Consider the following 15,437-nt stretch of genomic DNA (forward strand, 5'->3'; position numbering starts at 1 on the left):
ACAACGATAACCAGCTGCCTCTAATTGGGAATCAAACAAATCACCAACATAGAAAATAAACCTATAACCCCACATAGAAAATATAAACTAGAACAACACCCCAGTCACACCCTGACCTACTCTACCATAGAAAATAAAAGCTTTCTATGGTCAGGACGTGACATTTAATTACAAAAATTACTGAAGATTCCGGTAACTTTGGTAAATTACTGGTAGCATTGCAACCCTACAGCGACTGATGTCAGCAAGGATATAATATAATGCTAATGTGGCTGATGTTTTAAATTATGTTTCATGGGTCAAGCACAGAAGAAAACTGTTTTTTGTTGTTGTCAATTTTGTAGATGGAGGGAACTCAAACCATTACTGTGGGCCTGGCCTATACAAGCATGTTGTCCACCATGATGACACTGCTAAAGGATTTGTCAGGTGTTACACAGTTACATTTTACAACACACATGCTCCCATTCAAAGTTAACACATGCCCACCTCGTTTGCGATTGTATTTGAATGTACTTATTTTTTGGCCTGGGAACCGACAGCTTGGCTGATGCTCCTGACTGTGTGTGTGTTCTCTGGCTCCATAAAGCTTCGTTATTAGATTTGAACATGATTTTCATTGTGGCAGATCTCAGAGTGTGTGGTGCACAAACCAATGTGTTAACATCCGGCTCTTACAAGTCCACATGAACACAGCTTGCCAAACCTCATTTTGTATCTCTCACTCCATATTTTTTTAATGTTTGTTTTGAAGTAGGTCCCAGTCTTCTTTGTAGTTGTGATCTCTGTTAAACGTGTGCACTTAAAACAAGTCTGTGGTGTTTCGCGTGAGGGGAATGGAACTTTACGTAAACAAGGCAGTTAATGAGCTGCATTTGGTTTGAAACGTATTGCTTGAGCACGGCTATTAGAGAAGTGTTTGGTATTTATAGTGGAGGCATAAAAAACACAAAGGTTAGCGGCGGGTGTTCAAACATTCCTCACCCTGGTTTAGATAAAGGCCCCACTCCGCTGGAGGTCAGTGAGATGTCATCTTGCGTGGACCCTGTTTGTGTGCTCTTTACCTACTTGAGCCCGGAACTGCACTGTTTGCACAGGTGGAAGAGGGCACCTTGGAGTGAATTGTTCTCTCCATTCCCGTGGACTTAACTTGTCGGAGCAGTGTGCTTGCACAAGACCAGTAAGGTTGAGTGTTCGTCACGAGCAATTTGTTCTTGATGTGGGGCCCCTCTTCCTAATGGAAGCTTGCTTTGTTGCAGTCTCTTTGTCCCTGGGTAAAGGTGGGATTACACAGCCTTTAACTAGGGGGATTTCAGAACCCTTCCAACCATCACCACTCCTCATAGCCCTACACTCTGGGCATTTTAAAATGTCACAGAAAAGAAGCAGGGAATATGCCCATTCCGTGCATTTGTCCCATTGACTCAGGGCAGTGGACGGCTTCTCTTTAGAATCCTGTGGTTTTCTCAGAACACCGACATTCCAGGCATTTAGAACCTGTGGCTCAACGGAAGGGCCTCCTTAATGGCTTTCATCCCCGGCTCTGCTGCTGCTTCACCCATTCAATGGCATGGCCCACTTCTGCCTGGCCCTGGTTCAGCGCCATAGGTTACACAATGTTCTGGGACTAAGCAGCAAAGAAAACATGCTCTACAACAAGGAAGACGGGCCTCTCTTCAGTCTGCTACCAATAAGTGGCCATACATAGAGCTTAAAGTGTACCCTGATGAAAGAGAGAGAGGGAGCACCCACCCGGCCCTACTCTGAGCCGACAGCAGCAGCAGGTTTGGGTAAAGCAGTGGTGAGAGTGAGGGTGAGCCACTGATCAGTATCACCACCTGGCATGTTCCTCCTTGGACCTGTGCTGCACGGTCTTGTCTGAGTGATTCTTATGCAAGCTGCCCTGCCCTGCCCTCCCTGCCTAGTCTGCTCTGCTCTGGCACTCACATTCAGCAGTGACAGACAGACCAGCAGCCGCAGCAGTAGCTTGCTGGGTCGGTGAGTGTGAGCCACAGCCGAACATGTAAACATTACATACTGTGTATAGCGAGAGCCAAACCAGAATTAGGAACCATGCGTGAGATAATAGCTGTCTGTCGGTGTGGACTGTTGACACAAAGGGTTGTGCTTAATAAGCAGGTGCTCGTTATTTGTGATGGGGCCGGCGTTCTACAACATTACCCAGAATCCCTGTGGAGCTGTGGCTCTGTTTGTGTGGTCTGAGCTGCTGGTGGTCCAACCTGTGTGTGAACAGATACATGGGGGTCCCATACCACCACCACTGGGTAACTACAGGCCAAGGCTGTTGGTTGGGTTGTCTTACCCTCACAGCAGAGGAGAGCGGTGTTCCCAAATCTGATGGGAAACAACACAACTAGGGAATCTGAGCCTCTATGATTCAGATAGAGTGTGTACATAGAGCGCCCAGTGCCCAAAACTCCCTCCTGTGACTCACATGAATTCCATTCACACTGAAATAAGAGATTAACATTTACATCTGCTCCAGTGAGAGTGTGTTAGGGCCAGTGGTATGGAAAGGAGAGTCAGAGGTGGGTACATCATTGCCCCCACACCAACCTAAACACCCAGCTACCCACATAGGCCTGGCGTCAGGGCCAACAGTCAGGCCTTGTGCCCTCTCCAGCTTCTGCATCAGTGGAGGTGGAGCGTGCATAGCCTTTGCTCCAACAACATGCCAGAGCTAAAAAGAGGCAGACACTCGACGCCACCCTCCAGAAATGTTAAATGGTTTGCTTTTGAGGAATGACCAGGTTTCTGTATTTTTTTCTAAGGTAGGGGGAGAGTGTTCTTCCAAGATTCCAAGACGATGTTCTATGATGTCTGTCTGAGAGACAGCTGGGGGCTTGGATGAGCTCTAGCGGGGTGAGGTGGATGGATGGACATGGAGCCAATGAAAAAATGACAGACACACACTCTGCTAGGCATTTACATCCACACGGTGGAGTAGAAGAAGAGTGAGTGAGTGAAATGAAGCTGGAAGCCCAGAAAACAGTGACCTGCCCTCTATGCAAGTTTGTAGGTGCAACAGTTTTTATCAGGGCCTAAAATTAACACTGTCACCTGCCAGATTTGGGTAGATTTAGGCAGTGTAAGATATCTATTTCTATTTTTGGTCAGGACTCCACAGTGTGAGCATTTCACTCGCATCTGTGAATAAAAATAGTCAAGTATGACCACGTAGTAAAATAAATGCTGCAGTAGCTGTTTTCAAAGTATTTCTGTTGTTTTGTTTCATAGCTGGTAAATTAATCTCACAAAGTCAAAGAACTACGAATCCTATATAGCCTATTCCAACTCGTGCTGCAAAATTACCTGGCTGGAGGCTGTGAAAAGCTGAGTGAAAGAAAGATTCATTTTTAGAAGCGCTGTGCACAGGCTCAAAACTTGGTCTAAGTTACTTGAAACGAAAGTCTACGGAAGTGAAATGTTGATCTTTTGTTCCTTGACTATTTACATGGTTTCAAATTAAATCAAACTTTATTTGAACTTTAGTTGAGGTAATCTGTACATGTAGGTGGGGGAGAAATGACTATGCATAGGTAACAAACAAACAGAGAGTAGCAGCAGTGTACAAGAGGGTGGAAGGTGAGGGGGGTTTCAATGTAAATTGTCCGGTGGCGATTTCTATGAATTGTTCAGCAGTCTAATGGCTTGGGGGTAGAAGCTGTTGAGGAGACTTGGCGCTCCAGTACCGCTTGCCGTGCGGTAACAGAGAAAACAGTCTTTAACTTGGGTGACTGGAATCTCTGACAATTTTATGGGCTTTCCTCTGACACCGCCTATTATATAGGTCCTGGATGGCAGGAAGCTTGGCCCCAGGGATGTACTGGGCCGTTCCCACTACCCTCTGTAGCGCCTTACGGTCAGATGCTGAGCAGTTGCCAAAGCAGGCGGTGATGCAACCGGTCAGGATGCTCTCGATGGTGCAGCTGTAGAACCATTTGAGGATCTGGGGGCCCATGCCAAATCTTTTCAGTCTCCTGAGGGGGAAAATATTTTGTCGTGCCCTCTTCACAACTGTCTTGGTATGTTTGAACCATGATAGTTCATTGGTGATGTGGATGTAACAGTATAACCGTCCCCTCGCCCATACCCGGGCGCAAACCAGGGACCCTCTGCACACATCAACAACAGTCACCCACAAAGCATCGTTACCCATCGCTCTACAAAAGCCGCGGCCCTTGCAGAGCAAGGGGAACTACTACTTCAAGGTCTCAGAGCAAGTGACATCACCGATTGAAACGCTATTTAGCCCGCACCACCGCTAACTAAGCTAGCCGTTTCACATCCGTTACATGGACACCAAGGAACTTGAAACTTTCGACCCGCTCCACTACAGCCTGTTTGTCCCGCCTTTTCCTGTAGTTCACAATTAGCTCCTTTGTCTTGCTCACATTGAGGGAGAGGTTGTTGTCCTGGCACCTCACTGCCAGTTCTCTGACCTCCTCCTATAGGTCGTCTCATCGTTGTCGATGATCAGACTGTTGTGTCGTCAGCAAACCTAATGATGGTGTTGGAGTCGTGTTTGGCCACTCAGTCGTGGGTGAACAGGGAATACAGGAGGGGACTATGTACACACTCCTGAGGGGGCCCAGTGTTAAGGATCAGCGTGGCAGACTTGTTGTTGCCTACTCTTACCACCTGGGGGTGGCCTGTCAGGAAGTCCAGGATCCAGTTGCAGAGGGAGGTGTTTAGTCCCAGAGTCATTAGCTTAGTGATGAGCTTCATGGGCACTATGGTGTTGAACGCTGAGCTGTAGTCAATGAATGCCATTCTCACATAGGTGTTCCTTTAGTCCAGGTGAGAAAGGGCAGTGTGGAGTGCGATTGAGATTGCGTCATCTGTGGATCTGTTGGGGCGGTGTCGCATTCTGACCTTAGTTCTTTTGTCATGTCTTTGTTTTAGTATGGTCAGGGCGTGAGTTGGGTGGGTTGTCTATGTTCTTTTTTCTTAATTTGGGATTTCTGTGTTTGGTCTGGTATGGTTCTCAATCAGAGGCAGCTGTCAATCGTTGTCCCTGATTGAGAACCATACTTAGGTAGCCTGGTTTCACCTTTGAGTTGTGGGTGATTGTTTCCTGTGTCTGTTCCACATGGAACTGTTTCGGTTTGTTATTTCACTTTGTTATTTTTGTATTTTGTCGTGTTCAGTTTGTTCTATTAAATATGGACACTTACCACGCTGCGCATTGGTCCTCCTCTTCTCCTTCATACGACGACCGTTACAGGCGGTATGCGAATTGAAGTGGGTCTAGAGTGTCTGGGAGAATGCTGGTGATGTCAGCCTTGACCAGCCTTTCAAAGTACTTCTTGGCTACCGACGTGAGTGCCATGGGGCGGTAATCATTTAGGCAGGTTACCTTCGCTTCCTTTGGCACAGGGACTATGGTGGTCTGCTTGAAACATGTAGGTATTACAGACTCGGTCAGGGAGAGGTTGAAAATGTCAGTGAAGACACTTGACAGTTGGTCCGTACATGTTTTGAGTACACATCCTGGTAATCCGTCTGGCCCAGCGGCTTTGTGAATGTTGACCTGTTTAAAGGTTTTGTTCACATCGGCTACCGAGAGCGTTATCACACAGTCATCCAGAACAGCTGGTGCTCTCGTGCATGCTTCAGTGTTGCTTGCCTTGAAGCGAGCATAAAAGGCATTTAGCTTGTCTGGTAGGCTCGCATCACTGGGCAGCTTGTGGCTAGGTTTCAAATTTCCGTTTCAAGCCATACCACATCCGATGAGGGTCAGAGCCGGTGTAGTAGGATTCAATCTTAATCCTGTATTGACGCTTTGCTTGTTTGATGGTTCGTCTGAGGGCATAGAGGGATTTCTTATAAGTGTCCAGATTAGTCTCCCGCTCCTTGAAAGCGGCAGCTCTAGCCTTTAGCTCGATGTGGATGTTGCCTGTAATCCATGGCTTCTGTTTGGGATATGTATGTACAGTCACTGTGGGGACGACATCATCAATGCACTTATTGATGAAGCCGATGACTAAGGTGGTGTATTCCTCAATGCCATTGAATGAATCCCGGAACATATTCCAGTCTGTGCAAGCAAAACCGTCCTGTAGTGTAGAATCTGCGTCATCTGACCACTTCCGTATTGAGCGAGTCACTGGTACTTCCTGCTTTAGTTTTTGCTTGTAAGCAGGAATCAGGAGGATAGAATTGTGGTACGATTTGCCAAATGTATACATCTCTGTGTGTGGAGTAAAGGTGGTGGGGGGTACGGTCACGTTCTGACCTTATTTCTTTTGTTATGTCTTTGTTTTAGTATGGTCAGGGCGTAAGTTGGGTGGGTTGTCTATGTTCTTTTTTCTTAATTTGGGATTTCTGTGTTTGGTCTGGTATGGTTCTCAATCAGAGGCAGCTGTCAATCGTTGTCCCTGATTGAGAACCATACTTAGGTTGCCTGGTTTCACCTTTGAGTTGTGGGTGATTGTTTCCTGTGTCTGTTCAAGCAAAACCGTCCTGTAGTGTAGAATCTGCGTCATCTGACCACTTCCGTATTAAGCGAGTCACTGGTACTTCCTGCTTTAGTTTTTGCTTGTAAGCAGGAATCAGGAGGATATAATTGTGGTAAGATTTGCCAAATGTATAAATCTCTGTGTGATGAGTAAAGGTGGTATAGGATTTATTTCCCCCTGGTTGCACATGTGACATGCTGGTAAAAATGTTGTAAAAACTGATTTAAGTATGCCTGCATTAAAGTCCCCGGCCACTAGGAGCATTTTGGGTGAGCATTTTCTTCTTTGCTTATGGCCTTATAGAGTTGGTTGAGAGCAGTCTTAGTGCCAGCATCACTTTGTGGTGGTAAATAGACGGCTACGAATAATACAGATGAGAACTCTCTTGGTAGATAGTGTGTTCGACAGTTTATCGTGAAGTACTCTACCTCAGGCGAGCAATGCCTCGAGACTTCTTTAATATTGGACATTGCATACCAGCCGTTATTAACAAAAGACACACACCCCCACCCCTCGTCTTACCAGAGGTAGTGTCTCTGTTCTGCCGGTGCATGGAAAATCCCGCCAGCTCTATATTGTCCGTTTCTTCGTTCAGCCACGTCTCGGTGAAACATAAGATGTTACCGTTTTTAATGTACTGTTGGTAGGATAATCTTAATAGTAAGTCATCAATTTTATTTTCTAACGATTGCACATTAGCAAGGAGAATGGAAGGCATTGGGAGTTTACTCGCTAGCCTCCAGCTTCTCAGAAGGATCTCCGATCTGCGTCCCCTTTTCCGGCGTCTTTTCTTCACTCAAAAGGCATGGATCTGGGCCTGTTCCAGTGAAAGCAGGATATCCTTCTCGTCAGACTCGAAAAAGTTTATTCTAGTCCGCAGTGAGTAATTGCTTTTCTGATGTCCAGAAGTTATTTTCGGTCTTTTCAGACCGTAGCAGCAACATTATGTAAACAATAAGTTTTAAAAAATAAGTTACGCAAAAAGAATATCTAAATTGCACAATTGGTTGGGAGAATGTAAAACGTCAGCCATGTTCTTCGGCGGCATCTTTGGTTCACAAGCTAGGTTATTTTTCTATGTTTGAGTTTCAACTGCTAGGGAAGAGAAGACAACTCCTCTAAGTACTAGTCAGACACAAATGTGACTCGATTTGCATTACCACAGTCGTAACCTCCCACCGTTAAAGGGCATGTGACATTTTTGATATTTTGAAATTAAACAATATACCATTTTACTTCTTATTAGTAATACATGTATTGTTTTAGAAACATTACCAATCATGCTAATCGCTTTTTTTTGTGTGTTTTTGCAAAAATAAAATATTTTGGCTGCTGGACCAAAAAGTTAATTTTATGCCCTGGTTTTTATTAAATTCACAATTTTACCGCTCTCACGTGCACATTTCTGCCCAATATAAACCAACAATGTCCTACCTTCTTGTAGCATTTCTGACTATGCAAAAATATTTTCTGCAGAATCTCAAAAGTTCTAGCTAAAGTCTCCCCTTATCTCAGCTCACTGGTCACCATAGCAGCACCCACCTGTAGCACGCGCTCCAGCAGGTATATCTCTCTGGTCACCCCCGAAGCCAATTCCTCCTTTGGCCGCCTCTCCTTCCAGTTATCTGCTGCCAATGACTGGAACGAACTATAAAACTCTCTGAAACTAGAAACACTTATCTCCCTCACTAGCTTTAAGCACCAGCTGTCAGAGCAGCTCACAGATTACTGCACCTGTACATAGCCCATTTATAATTTAGCCCAAACAACTACCTCTTCCCCTACTGTATTTATTTATTTATTTTGCTCCTTTGCACCCCATTATTTTTATTTCTACTTTGCACATTCTTCCACTGCAAATCAACCATTCCAGTGTTTTACTTGCTATATTGTATTTACCTAGCCATCATGGCGTTTTTTTGCCTTTACCTCCCTTACCTCACCTCATTTGCTCACATTGTATATCGACTTATTTTTCTACTGTATTATTGATTGTATGTTTGTTTTACTCCATGTGTAACTCTATGTTGTTGTATGTGTCGAACTGCTTTGCTTTATCTTGGCCAGGTCGCAATTGTAAATGAGAACTTGTTCTCAACTTGCCTACCTGGTTAAATAAAGGTGAAATATATATATATATATATATATATTTTTTTTTTAAAGAGTTCTTAAACCAGGTGCAACTCAGTTGCTGCTCAACAGTAACAGCTACCTAGTAGATGGAAAAGGAAGGTAGATGGAAAAGGAAGGTAGCTAGCTAGTAGGTAGGTATCATTTTCTATGGAATGTTTTTCATATGGCTGAAGTCATCTGTGTAAACTGCTGATCTGGACACTTTGTGTGTAACCAGAGCACAAACAAATAAGCTAGGGAACATCCTTGGCTGCTTTTATAGCCAGTTAGATACACCAAACTTGGGGAAAACTGTCACTCTGCTAATTTATAATAAATGCACACACCAGAACAGCTGTGTGGATCATAATGATCATTGCTTGTTTTGCGCAACCTGTGCCAGTCAAATGAAAACACCATGCTTGCTAACTTGGTTAGCTATGTAATCAGCAATCAATCAGTACTGAGTGAATGAACAAAACATTTTGGAACAAACGTGTGCTTTCGTCATCAGACTGTTCATTTAAATAATGTCAAGTTGCCATGTCTATAACAGGGTTTGTAGCGCAATAGTTAGAGTTACCACCCTAAGATTTGAAGGTCTACCGGAGGGGATATTTTGACCATTCTCTGTCATGTATAGTTTTTGACATCTCTTTCCTGACACACACGCTGATGCGCACACGCACGATGTGTGCTTATTTTATTGTATTAGTTGTCTCTTAAAAGCACCTTTGGGTTCACTGAGTGGCAATTAGTACTAGTGCACTCATCTTGCTACTACAGAGGAGAGAACATGGAGAGACCATCTCTCAAATTTCAAGGACAACGTGGTTGCACTCATCCGTCACATGCACGCCATCCCTACGGTACACGATAAGTTGGCAGGTTGTAAACATTGCTTCCTATCAGAAGCTAAGAAATCTGTTAAACCGGCCCACGCGGAGCTGACAAACGACTTACGCTTATTCGTATGCACACAGTACATCGCACACTATCAGTAGCACTTATGTATGTTCTGTTCCAAATCTGTGAGTACTCCCATCTGCTTTCATATTTATACTGCCATTTATAAATGTGGGAATGTGTGCTCTTTTACTGGAGTTGAACAAGCGTGTAGAGCATTTCTAAGGGCATTTATATCTTAAGGATTTAGAGCACCTATCCAATGTCAGATTTGTAAATAATTATTCTTAAAAGTGTTTTGTACTTGTCTAAGGACTTAGTATTTTACAGATGTTTCTCAGCAGTTTGTCATTTGTCACAGTTTGTATCAGGAGTTACCAAAATGGCTAATGACAAGTTGAGCCACAGGGTTAGGCAGGCTTTTTTGTTCAAGCCCAGTGCTACCAAACCTGATTCTACTACTCAGCTGTTCATTGAGACCTTGAATAGTAAAATCAGGTGTGGTAGAACTGGGCTTCAACAAGAAAGCCTGCAGAACCCTGTGGCTCTTCAAAAGCAATTGTGGCCTTTCCACCCCCCTCCAGGTGTCGCACCATCTCCCCCATTAACCCCAGTGTATTTATACCTGTGTTCTCTGTTTGTCTGTTGCCTGTTTGTTTTGTTTTTCAAGCCTACCAACGGGTTTCCCCTTGCTCCTGTTTTCTAGTTTTCCCGGTTTTGAACATTCTGCCTGCCCTGACCCTGAGCCTGCCTGCCGTTCTGTACCTTGTCACATCACCCTGGATTATTGACCTCTGCCTGCCCTGACCCCGAGACTGCCTGCAGTTCTGTACCTTATGGACTCTGATCTGGATTACTGACCTCTGCCTGCCATTGACCTGTCGTTTGCCTGCCCCTGTTCTAGTAATAAACTTTTGTTACTTCGACACTGTCTGCATCTGGGTCTTCCCTAAACGTGATAGTACGAACGGGCCATGACTGACCCAGCAGACTCAGACCAGCTCCGCAACACCATCTCCTCCCAAGGAGCCACCAACGGAAGGCATGAGGAGTTGCTTCATGGTCTTGTGGAAGGGTTCCAGACCTTGGCCGAATGCCATGACCAAGCGTTGGACACATTGCTGGAGCAATTCCGCGGGTTGCCTGTTAGTCAGCCTACCACAAGGGTACCCTCCCAGCCCCTCAGTAACACTGCTGTTAGCAGCACCGCCACCCCGGTTTCTCGTTACCCTGCTTACCTCCCCCGGAACGCTTTGATGGAGAGTCGGGCACCTGTCGGACATTTCTTGCTCAGTGTTCCCTCATCATCGAGCTGCATCCCTCCTCCTTCCCCTCAGACCGCTGTAAGATGATAGCATACCTCATCACGCTGATGTCCGGGGGTGCTCTCGCCTGGGCTACGGCAGTATGGGAACAGCAGTTGGCCATATATTTCAGTCTGGAGGAGTTCATTGTGGAGGTGAAGAAAGTTTTCAATGCTCCATTGTCTGGGAGAGAGGCTGCCAGGAAGTTACTCCAGCTTCGGCAAGACTCCCACAGTGTGGCAGACTATGCAGTGGATTTCCACACGTTGGCAGCTGACAGTGCCTGGAACCCGGAAGCACTGTTCGACATGTTCCTGCACGGAGTATCGGACGAAGTAAAGGACGAGCTTGCAGCTCGGAAACTACCGACTGATCTCCACTCACTCATCGCCTTGACCATTCGGATCGATGGGCGACTATGGGAGCAAGGGAAGGAGAGGAGGTTCGATTTCACTCGCTTGCCCAAGGCATCCACCTCGCCTCGACATCCTGGAAGTCCCCGACGGCTCTATTGCAGAGAGAACCTGAGGCTACCCGAGTTCCCCCGAGAGTCTCCGAAGTCTGCCAATTCACCTCTTCCCCGAACCGATGCAATTAGGCAGAGCTAGGCTGTCCCCAGCCGAACGGCTATACAGGCTTCACACGAAGAGTTGCCTGTATTGCGGGACTACTGGTCATTTCGTGGCCACCTGTCCACTAAAAGACCAGGCTCACCGGTAGTAGCGAGTACTCTGGTGGGTCATACGGATAACTTTTCCTCTCTCCTTACTGGCATTTCTTTTCATGCCATCTTGCTGTGGGGGAACCTGTCACAATCTCTCCGGGTACTCATCAACTCTGGGGCCGATGAGAGCTTTATGGACACTACCCTGGCATCCGATCTGGACATCCCCACTTAGCCCGTCCATTTCCATGGACGTTAGGACGCTGGACAGGCGCTCTATAGGCCGGGTCACCCACAGTACCACCCCCGTCAACCTACGTGTGTCAGGGAACCACAGTGAGATGTTCTAATTCCTGCTTATTAAGTCTCCTCAGGTTCCTGTGGTATTGGGATTATCTTGGCTCCAGTGACACAATCCCCGTTATTAACTGGTCTTCTGGTGCCATCATGGGCTGGAGCCCATTCTGCCATGCTCATTGCCTGAAGTCAGCATAGCCTGCCCCAGGATGTCTTCCTGGGGTCTCGAAAGTTGCCCAGGACTTCTCCGCCATTACCGCTGAATACCAGGACCTCCAGGAGGTGTTTAGTAAGGCCCGGGACACTTCGCTTCCGCCACACTGACCCTATGATTGCGGGATCAACCTTCTCTCAGGCACCACTCCACCCCGGGAACGACTGTACTCTCTGAGGACTCCCTAGCTGCAGGGTTCATCCCTCCTTCTGCTTCCCCTGCGCCCATGCATAAACTACCTGGGCCTCAACGACATCACAGGGAAGAACCGCTACCCGCTACTACTCATCTCCTTGGCCTTCGAGCCGCTCCAGCGGGCCACCGTGTTCTCCAAGCTGAACCTACGGAATGCCTACCACCTGGTGTGGATACGGGAAGGGGACGAGTGGAAGACTGCCTTCAACACGGCCAGCGGCCACTACGAGTATCTGGCGTGCCATTTGGTCTTACCAACGCCCCTGCTGTATTCTAGGCTCTGTTGAATGATGTTCTCCGTGACATGTTGAACCGGTTCATCTTCGTCTACTTCGAAGACTTCCTTGTTTGCTCCCGCTCTGCCCAAGAACACGTGCTCCACATCCGACAGGTTCTCCCAATGCCTCCTGGAGAACCAGCTTTTTGTGCAAGCAGAGAAGTACGAATTCCATTGCTCCACCATCCCCTTCCTAGGTTACATCATTGCTGCAGGGAGTGTACAGATGGATCCCGGGAAGGTGAGTGCGGTGGTGGATTGGCCCCAGTCTATGTCCAGAATGCAACTGCAACATTTCCTGAGATTTGTCAACTTTTATCGCTGCTTTATCCGGGGTTACAGCACCCTAGCTTCCCCCCTGTCTGCACAGGCCGATGCTTTGGATGTCAGAGAGGGGGCTGTACTGTCCCAATGTTCTTACCTGGACCTCCAGTTACATCCCTGCGCCTTCTTCTCCCATCGCCTCAACGCCACGGAGAGGAACTACGATGTGGGGAAACGTGAGCTTCTCACGGTGAAGATGGCATTGGAGGAGTGGAGGTTACTGGCTGGAGGGGGCAGAACATCTGTTCATTGTGTGGACAGACCACAAGAACCTGGAATATCTCTGCACCGCCAAGCGTCTCAATTCCAGAGAAGCTAGGTGGGCCCTGCTTTTCACCTGGTTCAACTTCTCCCTCTCATACCGTGGGATCTAAGAATGTCAAGCCGGATGCACTGTCACGCCATTATAGCCCCGCGGCTACACGCACGGAACCAGAGGCCATCCTTCGCACCTCGTGCCTGCTGACGGCACTCAGCTGGGGAATAGAGAAGCATGTTCGTGAGGTGCAGAGTTCCCAGCCAAACCCAAAGGGGGACCCAGATAACCGGATGTTTGCTCCTGGCACTGTCCGCTCCTCGGTCCTGGAGTGGGCCCACTCCTCCAAACTTGCCTGCCACCCAGGCTCCCGTCGCACCCTGGCATTTGTGTGACAATGCTTTTGGTGGCCTACCATGGTTCCTGACATCTCCACATTCATCTCAGCATGCACGATCTGTGCGCAGAACAAGACTCCCCGGCAAGCTCCGGCTGGTCTCCTTCAACCTCTGCCTGTTCCTCACCATCCCTGGTCTCACATATCCCTGGACTTTGTCACGGGTCTCCCCCCGTCTGATGGCAACACCGCCATCCTGACAGTAGTGGACTTCCAACTTCAACCCTCTACGCAAGCTACCCTCTGCTGAAGAGATGGACCATCTCATGGTGCAGCATGTCTTCCAGATCCATGGACTCCCAGAGGACATAGTCTCCGACCGGGGTCCTCAGTTGTCGCCCCTGTTCTGGAAGGTGTTCTTCACACTCATTGGGTTGTCGGCCAGCCTGTCCTCCGGGTTCCACCCCCAGTCCAACGGCCAGTCGGAGCGAGCCAACCAAGACCTGGAGATGACTCTTCGCTACCTGGTTTCCGCCAACCCCACCACCTGGAGCCAGCAACTAGTGTGGGTCGAATATGCCCTTCAACACCCTTCCTTGCTCTGCCATGGGTCTCTCACCCTTTGAGTGTTCCCTAGGTTATCAGCCCCCGCTCTTTCCGGAGAAAGAGGAAGAGGTCAGCATACCTTCAGCCCAGATGTTTGTCCACTGCTGTTGTCGTACCTGGAAGACAGTCCAGTCGGCTCTTCTCGAGACCACCTCCAGGTATCAACGACAAGCGGACCGCCACCGGACCCCGGCTCCCCGGTAATCGTCTTGGGCAGAGGATATGGCTGTCCACCCGAAATCTGCCCCTCCGGGTGGAGTCCCGCAAACTTTCCCCCCGGTTTATCGGCCCTTTCCCCATCTACAAGATCATTAGCCCCTCTGCTGTTCGTCTTTTGTTGCCCCGTACCCTCTGTATACATCCCACTTTTCATGTGTCGAGGATCAAACCAATGTCTCACAGCCCTTTCTCTCCTGTTTCCACGCCCACCCCTCTCCCCTGTTTCATTGACGTCCAACCGGAATACACGGTGAGGCGTCTCCTGAAGGTTCGACCTTGGGGCAGGGGATTCCAGTACCTGTTGACTGGGAGTTATGGCCTGGAGGAGAGGTTCTGGGTCCACGCCAGGGACGTCCTGGACCCAGGCCTCATTGCTGATTTCCAACGCCTGCACCCCGGTCAACCAGGTATGCTTTCAGGTAGGACGCCAGGTGGCGCCCCTAGAGGGGGGGGGTGTACTGTCACACCCTGATCTGTTTCATCTGTCTTTGTGCTTGTCTCCACCCCCCTCCAGGTGTCGCCCATCTTCCACCCCCAGTGTATTTATACCTTTGTTCTGTCTGTTGCCAGTTTGTTTAGTTTGTCAAGCCTAGCAATTTTCCCCCTTGCTCCTGTCTTTTTCTAGTTCCTGTATTCTAGTTTTCCCGGTTTTGACCATTCTGCCTGCCCTGACCCTGAGCCTGCCTGCCGTTCTGTACCTTGTCACACCACCCTGGATTATTGACCTCTGCCTGCCCTGACCCCGAGACTGCCTGCTGTCTGTACCTTATGGAATCTGATCTGGATTACTAACCTCTGCCTGCCCGTGACCTGTCGTTTTGCCTGCCCCCTGTTCTAGTAATAAACGTTTGTTACTTCGACACTGTCTGCATCTGGGTCTTCTCCTGAAACGTGATAGTTGTATAATCACCCTCCGGGGTAAAAACCATGAAAATTTAAAAAGGCAGCATTGGTTTGAAGACAAAAAAAGAAAGGAATTTCACCCATACTCTACCAAGGTTTTCCAGCTCACAGCTTTGACCTACTACAGTAGCTATGTTGGTCTTATGTAGTTCCAACACAGGAGGTTTGTGGCACCTTAATTGGGGAGGATGGGCTCGTGGCTGGAGCGGAATTGGTGGAATGGTATCAAATATACCAGCCATTATTAGGATCCGTCCTCCCCTCAGCAGCCTCCACTGTCTTCCAACAATGTGTAGGCAGCTTGCTTAGGATTCAAACCTTCTCAAACAGCCTAATTCATA

General features: G+C 47.8%; 1 protein-coding gene across 4 annotated transcripts in view; it reads left to right on the forward strand.

The window, feature by feature from the left end:
• The window catches only part of LOC112220696 (fibroblast growth factor receptor-like 1), a 62,227-nt gene that overhangs the window by 5,030 nt on the left and 41,760 nt on the right, over positions 1-15,437 (forward strand). Inside the window, exon 1 of one of the 4 annotated variants that reach the window (XM_024382534.2) lies at positions 13,863-14,612. The exons of 2 other annotated variants lie outside the window; for them this stretch is intronic. In XM_024382534.2, coding sequence (XP_024238302.1) covers positions 14,366-14,612 — 247 coding nt within the window. In that variant the 5' untranslated portion in view covers positions 13,863-14,365. Of the gene's footprint in view, positions 1-13,862; positions 14,613-15,437 lie in introns of those variants that run through there. One more of the 4 variants, XM_024382535.2, reaches the window with a different exon arrangement.

Source organism: Oncorhynchus tshawytscha, linkage group LG21 (genome assembly GCF_018296145.1).
Source record: "Oncorhynchus tshawytscha isolate Ot180627B linkage group LG21, Otsh_v2.0, whole genome shotgun sequence".
NCBI lineage: Eukaryota > Metazoa > Chordata > Actinopteri > Salmoniformes > Salmonidae > Oncorhynchus > Oncorhynchus tshawytscha.